Raw genomic sequence first — 17,030 nt, forward strand, 5'->3', positions numbered from 1 at the left:
ATCAATAACATATTTTTTTTTCAGCTTCACACTGTATTCTGCACACAGCAGGGTAGGCAGAGGAAACCTAGTGTTAAGATACTCCGTTCCCCATTTTCTTCCAAATTCTTTGGACATTGCGCATTGAGTGGCAGAATATTATTTTCCAATATTTACACATTCATTACACTCAGGCCATCTGCTTATAGTCTTGTGACTGATTGCAGATTTAAATACTACTAAAAAAAAAATTACACATTCAGGTAGAGCCTTTATTACAACTAGAAAATACTAGGTAAATAACCTGTACACTATTAAACTATTTACATACATTTATTTATTTGGTACATATAATCTGATTCTGAAGTACTGTGTCTTATATTATGCAAACAAAATTTAAATTAATTATAAATTAATAAAATATTCTATAAAGTATGAGTGTTTTGTAAATGTATTAGTGTAATTTTTTGTATAAATATTATGTAAATGTTTTTTTGTTTTCAAGTAAATAATAATAATAATACTCTTTATTTTACACCCATTAAGGATATATAAATAAAATAGGTAACAAAAAAAATAATAAGTAAAAAATTCTTACTTTATTTACTTTAATAAAATTAATTCCTTAGGAAGATCATAAAGCCATTTTACATAATTAGTTCTACTCTCCACAATCTTTAAATATTATTATATGAATTATATTAATGACATATTTGTTCTATAATTGAATTAGAAATATGCAAGATTAATTCATTTAATGGCACTCAAATTAAATATATTATTAACAGAAACATTATTTAAAATATACAATAAAATATACAATTGTTGAAATTTAATCACTCTATTGTACTATTTTCTAGCAAATAATCTGTGACTTCATTTACCTTTTGTTCACAGTGGCTTAATAATACATCATCAAGTTCCATTACCCTTCTATATAACTCTTGAGTCTTTTTTACACTGTTATGTAAATTTTGCTGGCTAACAACAAGCTTGGAAATGTTTACCTTTCCTTTTAAGAATTCAATATCTTCATTTGATAGTGATGAGTATGGCAAACTTGATTGGCTTTGTTCCTTTATAGCCATTTGAAACTGTCTACAGAAAATCAATCATGTTATAGGTTTTCTATATGTCAAATCATATTAGTGTAAACCATTTAAAACATACTTACTGTCTCAGATCATGGTATTTATCTCGTCTGTTTTTAACTTCAGTTTTCCATTGATTTTTTTCAGATAAAAGTTTGTCATGATACCTAAAATTATGAATATATCAATTACAATGTATATTTATTTACTCTTTAACAAAATAATTAGCGAGTAACATACTTTAAAAGTTCTTCGTTGCACTTATCATCGACGTCGCCTATTTTCTCGCAAACATTGGGATCAGTATTTTCAGTAAAAGGTTGAGGAACTAAAATCGAAACAAAAATATTTTAAATTAATTACAATTATAATTTGTAAAGGGTAAAGAACAATTTTCTGTTTATTATGTAATAAAATTATAATAGGATTACATTTAAATAGAATAAAATACCTAAAGAATCCCGTCTTTCGAAAAATGTGGAACGCCTTCGTCTTGGCGGCGACTGTTGAACATCATTATCCGTGGAAGTATTTTCCATTTTAATGTTTTGACAACCGCTTTTAATCACGATGATAAAATTAATTAAAAATGCATGCATAAGTTTCCAACGATTTTAAATTACAAAAACAAACTGACATTGTTCAACGGACGCTACGTTTGACGCAGACGTTAACCATAGATAATACAGTACTTTTGCAGTACTTAAAGAAAACAATCATCGGATACGCGCATATAGAAGAATATAGAAATATAATATACAAGTGGACCGTCGCGGCTTCACCCGCTTGCATCATACGAATATTTATTAAATGTATTCATGAAATTATTTTTAGTTTAGGGGGTAAATTCTAATACACATACGTGTTCAATGAAATATTCTAAATTTATAAAAATCGGTGGCGATTTAAAAAACAATCCTTACAAATCCTTAAAATGTTTCCATAAAAACACAATGTTTGACTTTTATGAATGGCATAAAATGCTTAGATTTTTTCATTAATGAATTATAACATAGTAACATGGGTTATATTTTATATATACCATCTGCTTAGATTTAATTTTCTCTACATAGAGTAAGTTTGTTTGTTACGCTTTCACGCCAAAACTACTCAACTGTTTATTATAAAACTTTATATACATGTTCTTAAAAGTTAAGGACTCTGAAAGATTAAAAGTATTAAAAAGGATACTTTTTATTGTAAAAAACTGTCATCCTTTGGCTACAATACAAAAATAAGTTAAGGCAGAGTAAGATTGAGGCCAATCGTAGCGCAGAGGCTCAAGCGTGTGACTTATAATGCGACAGGTTGTGAGTTCCATTCCAAGAAATCGACACTCGAAATGAAATGTTTAATATTTTCGTTCCTTCGCGTTAGTGTCGATCTAGTATCTATGATTCTGAAGTATGGTCAAGTAAAAAGGAGGTATCTGACTGTTGGGCATTAGTAGAGAACACAATTATATAAATAACGGAGGTAGTATTGTCGAAACGAAATAGAATCAAACGAATTTGACATAAAATATATAATAGAAAAGCTGACTAATTTCTTCGGGGACCCACGAATCCATATCTATGCAGACACATTAGAGATTGGGCAAATAATGTCAATAATCAATAAACAGGTATTTCTTGTAATCGGAATCGGCAAACAATCCGTAACATATAACACTTGACGTCATTGTGGCATATTTTGAAATTCATATATTTAAGTGTAAGTGTAGAGTAAGAAGCTCGAATCTAGATTCACATTTGGCCATTGGAATAATCTTTATATTATTTACTTTTACTTTTCTGATTTTAGTGTCCATCACTGGATACCGTAACATAAAACGACGAGCGAGTGTGTCAGGTCACAGGTCACAAGTCTTTGCCACTCAAACCTTGTAATTCCTTATACTGTTATTAATATATTTCATCATGCATTTTCATCTGTTTATTATATATTCACTTTAAGCAAACATTCAAAATATACTTGCCAAACATAGCGATTATTTTTATATATCCTTTCGTGACCCTATTTTTGTTTACCTGATTTGCTTGAATAACAATTTTTTGCTAGTATTGTTCTACACCCAAGAAGTGGGGGAAACAGGATTTACAAATGTTAATGTTAAGAAATGTACCTGCGAAGTTTCATAATAGTCAGTCTGGTGTAACTTAAACTAGATCTTAGCCTTCGTATTGTTTAAGTAAGTAAAGGAAGTTATTTTATTTTATATAATTTTATTTGTTATAAATTTATAATTATGTTTAATATGAAAAATTCTTCGTGAAAAGGAATTTTCATACAATTTGACATTCTTTGACGTTTCTTTGCACCGAGTGTAAAATACCAACAGTGATCACTATTTCATCGGTAAATATAAGTACATCTATCTACCGCATTGAGTTTTAATCGTGTTTTTTTTTTTGCTTTTGATAAAATTTTTCATTGTTAAAATGTTTTGTTCTCGTAAGAGAACCTAAATATCGATGGGTAAGGAAAAACTATGTTTTATATAGTATAGTATAGGTTTTCTTTACTTATACATTATACGTTAGTGTTTGTAATTTGTCGGTGGTGTTTTTCAACAGAATACAGTGATGGAGTTCAATGGATGTCATATAAATGAGGTTTCGGACCCGGTAGACATTGAGATTTTTTCTGATCGATCCCAGACCCCGAGCCCTACACCTGTTCTATCAACAAATGTGTGTTGCGACTTAGAAGACATATTGAGCGACGTACGTACAAGAGCAAACATTTCTCACACAGCTTTTAGTGGTCTCTATAGACATTAAAAAGACCTTGAGCTTGTTCTTTACCTCAGTATCAATGCAGATTTTTTAAATGCATGGTATTTTTCTATAACTATCATTAAATATCATCACTACTATAATAATTCAATTATATTATATATCATATTATATTTTTCATAAATAATGAAACCTTTCATTATTAATGTCAATAAAGCTACATTATTTTGTAACATTTGTATAGCAATCACTTTATCACTGATGATGTTGTCATAAAATTGTAATAAAAGAGTGATGTGCACTACAATAATGTGCCTTGAAATTATCATTGTATTAATGTTTTTCAGGCTATTGCTGAAACTCTTCAAAATTCTCTAAAAATAAGTCGCAGCCAGCTTATTAACCAAGAGCTTACCATACACCCTGAGGCTAATATTGAATCCAATATACCTGAAGGCCTAGATCTATATAAAGTTATATTTGAGGTTGAAAGTGATACAGATTTACGAGTAGGTGAAATGGAGGGTACTAGTCAAAATAACACTGCTAAAAACGAGGTAAGCATTTTGTGGTTAACTGAACAATTACTGCTCTGAAATACTTTTAAATTTTCTATTTTATTTATGCAATAACATATTATTATTATATGTTGTCCACCTAATATGCATGCTTTAGTCCTTTTTGAACCCTGCATTCTTGCTATTTACACTCAGTATGACACTTCATCAAAGATATTGGACAACAAATTATTTTTTTCTGCTTAAATATAAGAATGTATAACTTATCCATAGAATAATAGTAGACCAGTAGATGGAAATTTAATATTTTTGACAGCTCATTTATATACAGTATGTTATTGGATTGGCATAAATGTGTATGGCTGAAAATGTTTAGGATAGAGACACTATTACTACTATGACAGACTATCTCAAAATTGATATTAATGATATAATAGACATGGGTAATAATCCTCATGTTTCATCATCATTTCATTCATTCATTAATGGGAAGAATTAATTGAGATAATCAATATATAATGAAATATACTATATCTACATGTTCTATCTATATTTCTTTATAATGATAATTTTAGCTTTGTCTTTACCTAATTTTGTCCTTGATTCATAAACATTAATTAAAAATAGACAATGAACTATTTTTAAACAGAATTAGGGCTATTAACTGAGCAATTGCTATTGATTTCCTAATTTATTCACAAAACATTTTATTGTATTGTATAGCATAACATTATGAAAATGCAATATTAGAAATATTTACATTGCCTTAAAAATGCGGTGTTGACAAATTTTCAAACATTTCTTTAATATTTAGAAACATATAAAAATTATGTGGCCATCCAAGAGCTCAAGCCAATTATTCAAATTCAATATAATTTTAAGCTTGCTACAACCAATTTTTTGTGACCAGTATCTCTCTAAGGGGAATTTTACACTTTTCTGCTACTGAAATATAATTCTTAAGACTGATTGTTTGGCTGTCAATTTCTATTGACATTCTCACAAAAGGTCTCTCTCTTCGAAGGTTCTCCTTTAGATGGTTTATATGGTGTGTTGTGACATAGTACAAATTTTAAAATATCCTTCGTGACATTTAAATTAACTTGGAACAGTGTCTTTTAAATAAATATAAAAAAAAGAACATATTGCAATAAGAATGCTCTTTTATGTGCTATTGTATGTCACAGTTGAGAAGTGAACTGAATGTACAATGCTTAGTGGTTTGATGTTTACTTACAAAAAACACAATATATAAAAAAATGGCCCATTTCTTTAAGCTGCAGTATTAGGATTCACAATTTGGCACCTGATGCCTGTAAAATTGGCAGAGACTGGAGAACAAACTAAGTTATAGTTAGACTCTCTTTATCTATACCCCATATACAGTGTGGTTGACAAGTTGTGGCTGCTCTGAATTGCAAGCTGTAGAGGATAAGCCAATAAGATTTTAGAATTTTTTGTGACATTCTGTACGGGAGATTGAGGAAAAGACTATTAAGTATGCAAAAAGTATATAATTATGCAAAAAGGTTCTATTTAATATATTTTAGATTTTTAAAGAGTTATTAGACACTTCAGAAAGGCATATAAGACTTGACTTTATAGAAGACGTATAAAAATTTGCGCGGTTTGAACCCGCGCCAAGCACGGAAGGATATGTGCCTATATACAGGCTATAACTGTGATAGTAATATCGAACTATCAACCAAGCTTAATGCCAAAAGTGGTGTAATGAAGAGTGTGACGCTAAAACGTATATTGTCACCGTTTGTGTTTATTTGACCGTAAACTGGACCGACAATTCCCGCGGCAAATTGGCTAATTCATGGCATTTATTGGATGAGAGGATGATGCTTTGACTTGTTTGTTAGAGCTAACATATATAATAGATATTAATACCTGAAACTTAGATTTTCTTACATTATAATTAAAATGTATTCATAAAAAAGTTAATCTATGTATTAAAAAATAATATAGTTTGATTTATCGCAGATTGCAAGCAAAGTCCTAGTTTCAGTCAAGCAATGACATAGTAAAGTATGGCACATAAGTATGCAGATATAAGGGAAAAAACAAACGAAATATATTATGTCAACATACATTACATAACCATATAATTAGGTCAGGCCAAATGAATGAACTAATTAATTAAGGTGATATATTATTTATCATTATAAGCTCTAAATTAGTGTAAATAGTATTTTTTTAGCTTCTCGCTCTGACGTTACTCTCTGTGTTAAAGACACTCTGTTCCCATTACGGCACTACTGTCCGTCGGTATCAGAGCGGGAAAATGAATATATTAAATATTTTATTTCCGCCAGTGCGAATCGGTCCCACAAGCTGTCTTGTTTACTGAAGCACACGTGTTTCCCTGCGCCACGAGTGGTCTAAAAATAATATATTTTATTAAATAATATCATTAGCAAAATAATGAAGATTACGAGTGAAAACTCTTTATTTCTTATTTGCAAATAGTACCATGACTAAATTGACCTTCATATATTAACATGTAAATTTTACGCTACACTGATAACAACATTTGAAATATTAAATCATTATCGACACTGGATATTTATGTCCAATAAGGCATACAAAAGGTTGCTTGTACCATAGCGATTAGCGATGTAATAGTTCTTATACTTTTATATAATTATATTTCTTTAGTAAATAATTATAAATATTGATAATTGTACTACAAATTCAATTTTGCACTTAAAATCTATACATAGAAAATTAAAATTAAGTATTTGATACGTGTCTTACATTTGTAGGTTTAATTAAAATATTTGTGGTGGGATAAGTTTCCTATTATGGTGTTTAGTACAATTTTTATTGCAAATTTAGTTTTGGAGAAGTCCATCCGTATGTCACAGTCATTTTACTCGGAAACTATAGTTACTGTATGGTTGAAAGTTATAACGGATAGCACTTCGTATATGTAACTGAGGGGTGAAACAGATAGACAGAGTAGGTCGTGCAGGATGTCATTGGGTAAGGTGTTCTAAATTTTTATTTATTTATTTATACTTTATTGTACACCACAAACAGAAGAAATGTAAGATGCTAATAACATAGTTGTTGTGAAGGTTTCTAAGATTTTTTTTGATTATGCCAATACCTTTATTAATTGGCTTCATTGTTTGAAAGATATGGGATAATTTCGATGAATTTTCGGTCGAATTGAGAACCTCCTCCTTTTTGAAATTATTTAAAAATAGCATATAATATAATGGTGGTCCTGTTGATAATATACATTTTTATTTGCTGCTAAGGAACTCTGCATAGAGTTCGACTCTCTCTTGGCGTGTTTTTTAAAAACGGACTAATTCAAAATAAAATACAAATTGCATATGTTACGCATAGTGGAGTAAAAGAATTTTATAATGACTTATCAAGTCTAATCATTTTAAGGTCGTATGTATGACTAAGCTCGCTAAATTGTACATACTATGAATTTCAAACTGGGTTAAAATTTAATTATATCATATTTGCGCACAGTTTACAGTGTCTATTCTCTCGCATACAAGAGAAAAAATGTATTTAGTGTCACACATAGAAATTGGACATAGTTGAGGCCAGTCGTGGCGCGGGGGCACAAGCCTGTGACTGTAAACGCGGCGGGTTGTGGGTTCGATCCCCACTCGATGAATTGAAATATTTAATATTTTCATTTCTTCGTTATGGTGTCGAGGCAAAGCGCTGCGTTGAGTTCCATCACTCAACAAACAATGCCTTCAGAATTCGGCGGAAAGTGCCAAACGGAGTGCCTTAACATTAGGTCCCCAGTCCCTTCCTCTGTGTGCGGGATACAGCGTGAAGTTGATTTGATTTATATTTATATTTATATATATAGTATATTTGCTCTACAAATATAAACGCTAGTAAAACGAGTGTAAATCAACTGATTTAATTGATTACACAATGTAAAATAAAATGCTTTGTTATTTTTGGTTTGTGATATAGAACGATAAAGTTTTTAATTGGCCGTAAATATTGGAAACGTATTAAAAGTATTTTATGTTATACCTAGAGGCGCAGTGGGGATATGTGGTACTAAAACAATTGTTATGGCTTCAAATCTCACTCGAGTAAGAATTTTTATTTATAGGTAGATATATTGTAAATAATATAATGCCCCTAAGGTCGGACACGCATTGTCTTGAAAATGGAGAATGTAAAATACTTACTTGTAGAGGAAATAAATATATACAAAAATTAATATAAAAAACGTATAATTAATACCATCTTTTTTTTAACTTTACACATCTTTAGCATTTTGTTTCGGAACACTTTGTTCTCCATTTTTTTGCCACTTTTATAATGTATTAAGTGTCAAGTGGCGGAACTGAACGCCGCGCTATATAATAACGCGGTCAGACAAAGAAAATGGTGGAAATTTGAATACACTAATCATGACAAAATCCATAAACATTGTCATCATTCCCTCGAGGACTAGTTAACTGGTTCATGACATTAAAGAAACATCTTTTACCGACCTATTTCGTTTGACATTTCCCAAAAGCGTAGTCTTTGTGGTCTATGTGGAGCATGTCTTTTTAAGTCTATTCTGGGGTATTTCATTGATTTTTTTCAAGATAAGCTTATAAAAGCATAATATATTACATGTTAAAGACTAAAGTTTATTATTTTATAGAATATTGCTTAATGCTTAAAAATATTTTTAATAACGTATATACGTAACCTATTGCTATACAATTACTAGTAGTGTTTATGTATAGTTAGGGTATTAGTCGGACTTTTATATTATTTTGAGAGAATTAAACTTCAAAAACTAAAGCTTTTTTTCTAAAAAAACTAGGGTAGTCGTGAGGCAAAAACACAAATGTGCGACTGTAAACGCGACTGGCTGTGGGTTCGGTCCCCACTCGGTTAAATGAAATATTTATTTAAAATGAATATTTAAATTTCTTCGCTCTGGTATCGGGGCAAAGCGCGGCGTAAAGTTCCGCCACTAAACACGTAATACCTCCAGAATTCGGCGGAAAACGGGGAACGGAGTGTTTTAACATAAGTTTCCCTCTGCCTACCATGTTGTTTGCGGGTATATAGCATGTAGCTGATATGTCTAAAAAATTACAAAGCTTTTTTTAATATAATTCAAAAATAAAAATCTATATTAATCTATCTATATATATAAAAGGACTTGTCCTCACTGACTGAGGTAAGACGCACGCACAGCCGTAACCGCTGATGGGAGAAACGTGAAATTTGGACAGATGTTTATTTTCGTAATCTGGACATCCACTAAGAAGGGACTTTGAAAAATTTTAACCCTAAAGGGGTGAAATAGGGGTTGAAAGTTTATATGGAAAAAAAATTAAATCTGCACCGATTTTTATAAAATTGTAAATTCAGACTCTTAAAAATATTTAATTGAACACGTGTTTCACGGTTTATTAGAATTCACCCCGAAATACGCAAGCGAAGCTGCGCGCGTCCGCTAGTGTGTAATAAATATCTAACTAATATTAAGTTACTAAGGTGTTGTTGTTAAAAATACAGCATTAAGATAATAAAGTGAACCTTACGTCACCATGGTTACTGATACGAATACGAATGTAGATAAACTTAATTCGTCAAGACAACGCCCGGCCCGGTGTTGAAGAAACCCAAGTCTTGCCTTATGAACTAATTGCCAGAGTTGTTTTGGTTCCGTCCATTGTGCGCTCGTTCAGCTCGTCACCGAGGCGAGGCGTGTTCGATCCACCTTGTTAGTTAAGTTATGTTGGAAATCTGTAATTGTATACGTTTTTTTATTATTTTGAAGTGAAAAGTGTTTTTTTTTTCAGTTTTAATTGTGTGATTGAAGTGTTTGTGTTGTGATTCAAAGAAAAAAAGATAAGATAGATGCAGTGTGTGATACAAAAAATGTTATAATGTTTTTTTTTTTAAATATAAATTAGTTTCATGCAGTACTCACCAGGGTAAACAGATGGAACCTAGTGTTATGACACTTCGTTCCTACGTTCCACTTTTCGTCTAATTTTTTGGGGCGCCGGGCTTTTGTCTTGGTGCCAGAGCGAAGAAATGAAAATATTAATAAATAATAATTCATTTAATCGAATGGGAATCGAACCCACAACCATCGCGTTCCATTTAGACAACCCTGCGCCACGACGGCCTCGTATAAAAAAAAAATCCGCGATACTTATTTATTTTTTATTTTTTTTATATCACTCACTGAATTTATATATATATAATATACAGACAGACAATCATTAATATATTATCGTAAGTCATGTTAATGACCTTCCGGTTGGAGAATGTTTGTGGTGTTCAGTAATTAGTGATGAGCATGAAGGTTGTAAAGGTGAGTTTTAGTTGTTATTTGATAAGGTGTTTGTAAGAAGATATGGTCCTATTACAATTCGTTTATAAAGATATCAACTGTCCCCTCAGAAAAAAGTGTTACTCTTTATCTCTTCCTGTTTGTTTTGGGCTGGTTAATATTTTAAATATGTATAACTTAGGTTAAATAAATCTTTCGGAAATTAAGAGACCTTTTAAATGCACATGCACATGCACTTTATAGGTACATTATGTCGAATTCACGCTGTAACCTACATACAGCAGGGTAAGCAAAGGGAACCTACCCCCTTCGTCGATGATTTATGTAAAATAAATATATTTAATGATCACTTTTTATGATAAAGGTAACATTTCATTTATTAAATTCGATAAGCAATTAGCAATGTTAATATTAAACCTCTATCTTTTTTTTTATCTGTAACTTTTTAACCCGAAGTATATTAGTAGATACAATAAAATGCTCTTTCAGACTTTCGATTTGGAGAAATTGGTCTGGCTAAAATGTGTAAACGTTTATATTTTAAATGAATTATAGCTATCGAGACCGTCGTGGCTCAGGTAGGGTCCCACTCAGGGAATAATTATTATTTATTTACATTTCTTCGCTCTGGTACAAAGACAAAGTGCGGTGTTGGGTCTCGCCACTCAACACGCAATGCCTGGAAAAAAGAACTCACCCAAGGAACCTAGTTGATTTTCAACATTTTACGCTGCGTTATTTCATATATATAGAGATATAATATCTTCCAAATTTTAAACCACAACCATATATGGTCAAATTGCATCACGAAAACGTAAAAATAATATTTTAATGATATAAATAAATGCGTAACGCATCCTTAAAGTCATATTATAATGATAACTATTATAATATTATTGTCGCCAGTGGGCCGACGTGATTCATAGTGTAGAGCCACCGACTGTATACTGTGGTTAGTATTCAATTGGCGTTCAAAGTGTAAAGTGAATAAATTAAATTAAACCTACAAGTTTAAGTTAACCTTTTAAACAAAAGATTAATAAGTTTCAATTAATTAATTTAATATTTTTTTTAGTTTTTTCTTTTCTTATGGTGTCGACATTACAATTAATAATGACTTACGGGAAAACTTCGCATGTAATATATAAGGTGTTGTTTTTTTTTTGTTATATAATTTAGTTTTTTAGTTATAAGGAATAAATATGGGTAAATTTATATTTAGAAACTTCTTCCTCCTGGCATTAATCCCGGCTATTGCCAGGGTCTGCCTTCCTACTCAACCAACTCCACTTTGCACGGTCTTTTGCGTCCTCGGTGGTTAGACCATTGGCTCTCATGTCCTGCATCACGACATCCAGCCAGCGCTTCCTTGGGCGTCCAGGAGGTCTCACTCCAGGAACTGATATAGCAAGGCACTTGCATCCGACATAGTTCTTAGGCCGGCGCGTAACGTGGCCAAACCATCTCAGACGACGCTCTTGGAGCTTATCCGCTACGTCACGGACCCCAAGACTACCTCGAATGAATGTGTTGCGTATGCGGTCAGACCGCGTTACGCCGCACATCCACCTCAGCATCTTCATTTCCGTGACGTGAAGCTCCTGAGTGTGCCGAGATAATGCCGGTCAACATTCGCTGCCGTATAAAAGAACCGGTCGGATGATGCTCTTGTATATCAGCCCCTTGAGCTTGGGCGGTATTCTGCGGTCGCAGACCACACCAGTGACCTCCCGCCATTTGGCCCAGGCAGCGCTTATCCGCCCTTGGACATCGTGATCGATGCCTCCAGACTCGGTCATAACGGATCCAAGGTACCTGAACTTCTCCGACTTAACGGCTGGCTCAGGACCTATAAGGATGGTGCTCGAGTCCCGGCTCCCGCAGGCCATGTACTCTGTCTTCGATACATTTAGTTTAAGACCGCCGTTCTCAAGCGTACCCTTCCAGAGGTTCACTTTACGCTCCAGCGTCAGTCGGTTCTCGGCAATGAGTGCTATGTCGTCGGCATACATCATCAGCCATGGAGGCTGGTCCTGGATGTGAGCCGAGACAGTAACGAGCACTACATTGAATAAGAACGGACTAAGAGCCGAGCCCTGGTGAACCCCTACTGTAATCGGGAAGGGTCTAGTGTCGCCAACAGCAGTCCTAACCATAGAAGCGGAATCGTGGTACATGTCTCTGATAATCTCAATATAGGCCTCAGGGATCCCTTTGGATCGCAATGCCCACCAGATACACTGACGAGGCACACAGTCAAAGGCCTTCTGCAGATCTAAAAAGGCCACATGCAGAGCTCTCCTTTTTTCCCTGTATGCCTCCCTGTATGTAAATTTATATTTAGAAACTATATATATATATATATATATATATATATATATATATATATATATATATAAAAGATAAATGCATATATGTACATTATATATACAGTTTGATAATGCGAAATGATGTAAATGCTGGCTATGTGTTCGATTTCTTTACGTTACATTTTCATACAGAAAATATATCGAGACATCGATAAACTTACTTTATATAATTACTATATGTTATTTATATAATAATTATAATAAGTAAGTTTATCAGTCATCTACATCCTAATAAAAGGTCAATCATAAAAAGTAGATATAAATATATACCAGTTGGGTTTTCCGGGCAAGAATAAATTACGTAAGGTCAATAATTAATTTATAAATAATTTCTGCTGTAATATTTACTTTTATTTTAATTTATTTAGCCAAATTATAATTTTATGAAATATTTGAATGTATAAGAATTTTAACGTAGCTCGAAAAGTACATATGGCTCATTTGGCTAGAGCGCTTGGACGGCTTCCAACAGACGTGGGTTCGGGTCCATTTTAAACAGTTTAAATGTTTATACGTTTCTAAATATTATCCTTGTAGTGTGAATGACACTATACAAAATGTTAAATATTCTTTATTTACCTACATAGGTATAAACACAATTATTTTAATCACTAACCGCATAGCACTTTTCTAAGCTGTTTATTTTTATAAGTGAATATAATTATATCGCTTTTTTTATATTAATTATTTCAATATTATAATATGCAATAAATAAACAAAATATTTAATATTTTCATTTTCTCGCTCTGGTAACAAAGTGCTCGCTCGGTGTACAGTTCCGCCACTCATTGCGCAGGGAACGGGATATCTTAACACTAGGCTAAAAAAAATAGGAAATAAAAGGGAAATAATAATAAAAGAAAAAACTATAATTAATGTCCTTTCATTTAATTATGTAAATTTCTTATTTATGTATTAATGTTTTAAATGAAAACATTATGTAATTTTATGTTAAGTGACTATCATTTTGTTGTTAATAAATAAATATTTATTTTATTATAGGAATCATGCAGACACGTCGGCGGGTCGAAGTTCTACGAAGCGGTGGATGGGTCCACGGCGGGCACCTCAACACCATCGCCCACAGAAAAACAAGATCACATGAAACCTATAGAAAGTGATGATGAAGGTGATTGACATATATAATTATTTAAATCTATTGGTTTTTAAGTGATTTTTAATCTATAAAAAATATTTGATTTATCAGCCTTTTTCGGTTTAAAAATAATTGTTAGTTTGTGAGTAATTTCTCTCACGGAATTTTTTAATTTAATTTTTTAATTTATTTCTTGTGATTATTATAAATACTTTCCCAAAGTCTATTCTGTATTATTTTAAGGGTGCTATACATCAAAAGATAAAAACCTCTGAACCCCTCATAAGATATATATTTTTTTAATTTAACACTTTTATACTAAAGTATATGTTAAATATGCCAAGTATATTATTAAATGCTTCCTAGTCTAATTATTACTTAAAATATTCCTTTTTAGTAACAATAAAATATAATTTAAATTCTTTTTTAGTGTCAGATGTCGACCAAGAATGTACAGTGTTCTGCGGAGTCAGCTACCTGGGAGCTCAGAACATCGCCGATCCAAAATCTGAAACTGATATACAGCGTATAATGAAGGAGCTGAGTTCAATGCCGGAGAACAGAGATGGCATTGCCGTGTCTATATCTATACCAGTTTGCTCTCAAGGACTCGTTGTGTGAGTGTTTTTTTATTATTTTTATTTTGATCTGGCCACGACTGGCCAAACGCGACAGGTTGTGGATTCGATTACCGCTCGAGGAAATTAAATGTGTAATATATTAATTTCTTCTTTTTGATACCAAAGCAAAAGCGCAGCTTTTAAAAATCTTGTCATTCTTACAAATATGTGAAAAAAAATCAATTAATTTATATTGTTCCATATTGTGGTCGCATTAATATTGTTTATGCTATTGTTATGGATTGTGGTAAAGATAAAAGGTAAATCAAATGGGCGTTATTCGTCAACATAGCAGGATTATTTGCAAAGGTCTCGAAAAATCTTAACACATAAATTGTAGGAACGTGGCCAACATCACGTAATAGTTTGAGGTTCGAATTTTATTTAGGGAGATATAAGTATTTCGAATATTTTCGTTATCCTTGTTTTATTAGACATGCAACGCTAGAAAATGATATCACTAGACTTTTTCTGCCTGTAGGGGAAGTTAACAAACCTTTTTTAAAAATTGTGAGTTCTTTACCTCACAGGTAAAGACACACTACTTTCGAGGAAATGAAATGTTTAATATTTTCATTTCTTCGCACTGGCGTTACGGTAGAGCGCGTCGTTGAGTTCCGCTACTTTTTAAAATTTTTTTTATTGTAGATAGGCAAGCATTTATCCGCTATCTCACCTGGTGGTAAGTGACGATGCGAACGAGGGTGAAGCATGCTTGCCTAGATAGTGCCTTTTCAGTTGTTCTTTAAAGAGGGCCAGGGTTCTTTAAAGACTTAACACGCAATGCCTACAGAATACGGCGGAAAGTGGGGAACGGAGATCCTTACTTATAGTAGGCTCGTTCTGCCTACCCCGCTACATGCGGGATAAAGCGTGAAGTGAAGCTAAAGAAAAAAAAGAAAAAATCTGCATCTAATACCACTTTCGTTCACAGGCTATACCAAGCGGACACAAACAGCGTGATGACCCGTTACGCCGTGAACCGCATATCGTTCTACGCGCGCGGCGCGGCCGGCTCGCCCGTCGCCTCGTGCTTCGCCTTCACGTGGTCCCACGGGGAGACCAAGGAGTCCGCGGTGTACAGGTGCCACGTGTTCCGCTGTCATATCGCTGAGGCTGTTAATCAGGTTTCCAGTGAGTATTTTGTTAAGACGCAATGTCACACACGAATCGCCTTATTTTTGAGGTGTTGCATTTTGAGGAACTAGTTCCAGATTGATTCAAATTATCGTACTATATAATTTATCCTTTTTTTGTATAAATTTTTTATGAAAAATACATTACAAAACTCGGGCCACTCGTGACGCAGGGGCAGCATGTGACTCTAAAAACGACAGGTTGTGGTTTCGGCTCCCACTCGAAATGAAATATTTAATATTTTCATTTCTTCGCTCTGATTTCGAGGCAAAATGCATGCAGCTTTAAGTTCTGCCACTTAACACGCATTGCTTCCAGGATTCGGCGGAAAGTGGGAAGCGGAGTGTTGTAACCCTAGGCTCCCTCTGCGTCCCCTACTACATACGGGATACGGCGTGAAACTAACATTACGTCAATTTAATTAGACTCATATATTATTATAATATTTGAAATTTCGAGAATATTTTAACATGAGACATTATTAGACCTTCATTCTTCATGCAGGGCCATTTTTACTTTTGTTTTACCAGTATTGGTAATATTAATTTAATTTGAGTTAACAGACAGCTGAATGCGATTTCTACTAATTCGCATTTTGTGGACTAGGGAAGGACATCCGTGAAAAGTATCTTTGTGCAGCAATTTCCGTTAATTTTAGACATTTTACATTAGTCACCGGAAATAAACGTCGTATATTGTCGAAAATAATACGAAAACTTATATATATCATATACAGTTAAAGTTTCTTCGTAATTTAATAGTTGAAATCCGCCATTACGCAATACGTACCTATATGGAATTTAAATTAATTATTAATTAATGGAATTTTGACACTAGTTCTCTCTCTTATATGTTGGCTAAAGTGTGAAACTGAAAAATATATCCTAAGAACTGCATGTTTTTCTGTGTACTTTCTGTCTACTATGACCTATTCCTCAAGAGTTCAGAGCCAGTTATATTTTTTAAATTCAAGAGCCAGTTATATTTTTTAAATTCTGAATATAACAAGATAATAATCGTAAAATGTATTTCTATCACTGGCAGGAACATGGCAGAAACCGTACAGTATGAATGTTATTTGCACAATCATTTATAATAAACGATTGAAATCATCTCAATTTAAATATGATGAGTTGACCAAATAATCAGGTCAGTTGTTGTGCGTTCGT

The 17,030-nt window shown here is 32.8% G+C and overlaps 2 protein-coding genes across 5 annotated transcripts in view; one reads left to right on the forward strand and one right to left on the reverse strand.

Annotated features, from left to right (window-relative positions):
* Positions 1-230: 230 nt before the first annotated feature.
* Positions 231-1,745, reverse strand: LOC146534782 (uncharacterized). The gene is made up of 4 exons (XM_085192811.1): positions 1,522-1,745; positions 1,311-1,398; positions 1,154-1,237; positions 231-1,077 (listed from the first exon to the last, which is right to left on the reverse strand). Exons 1-4 carry the CDS (start codon positions 1,667-1,669, stop codon positions 816-818), a joined length of 582 nt encoding a protein of 193 aa, XP_085048937.1. The 5' UTR covers positions 1,670-1,745; the 3' UTR covers positions 231-815.
* A 1,657-nt stretch (positions 1,746-3,402) lies between these two features.
* GAPcenA (GTPase activating protein and centrosome-associated) overlaps positions 3,403-17,030 on the forward strand; it is a 28,293-nt gene continuing 14,665 nt past the window's right edge. For 2 of the 4 annotated variants that reach the window (XM_085193710.1, XM_085193708.1), the window contains exons 1-6: positions 3,403-3,548; positions 3,647-3,796; positions 4,156-4,365; positions 14,011-14,137; positions 14,535-14,721; positions 15,659-15,858. In XM_085193710.1, the coding sequence (XP_085049836.1) occupies positions 3,656-3,796; positions 4,156-4,365; positions 14,011-14,137; positions 14,535-14,721; positions 15,659-15,858 (865 nt within the window). In that variant the 5' untranslated portion in view covers positions 3,403-3,548; positions 3,647-3,655. Of the gene's footprint in view, positions 3,549-3,646; positions 3,797-4,155; positions 4,366-10,565; positions 10,661-11,707; positions 11,789-14,010; positions 14,138-14,534; positions 14,722-15,658; positions 15,859-17,030 lie in introns of those variants that run through there. The other 2 variants (XM_085193711.1, XM_085193709.1) reach the window with 2 other exon arrangements.

The sequence above is a fragment of the Heliconius melpomene genome, chromosome 11 (assembly GCF_056956725.1).
Source record: "Heliconius melpomene rosina isolate 202511_hmr_F chromosome 11, ASM5695672v1, whole genome shotgun sequence".
Classification (NCBI taxonomy): domain Eukaryota; kingdom Metazoa; phylum Arthropoda; class Insecta; order Lepidoptera; family Nymphalidae; genus Heliconius; species Heliconius melpomene.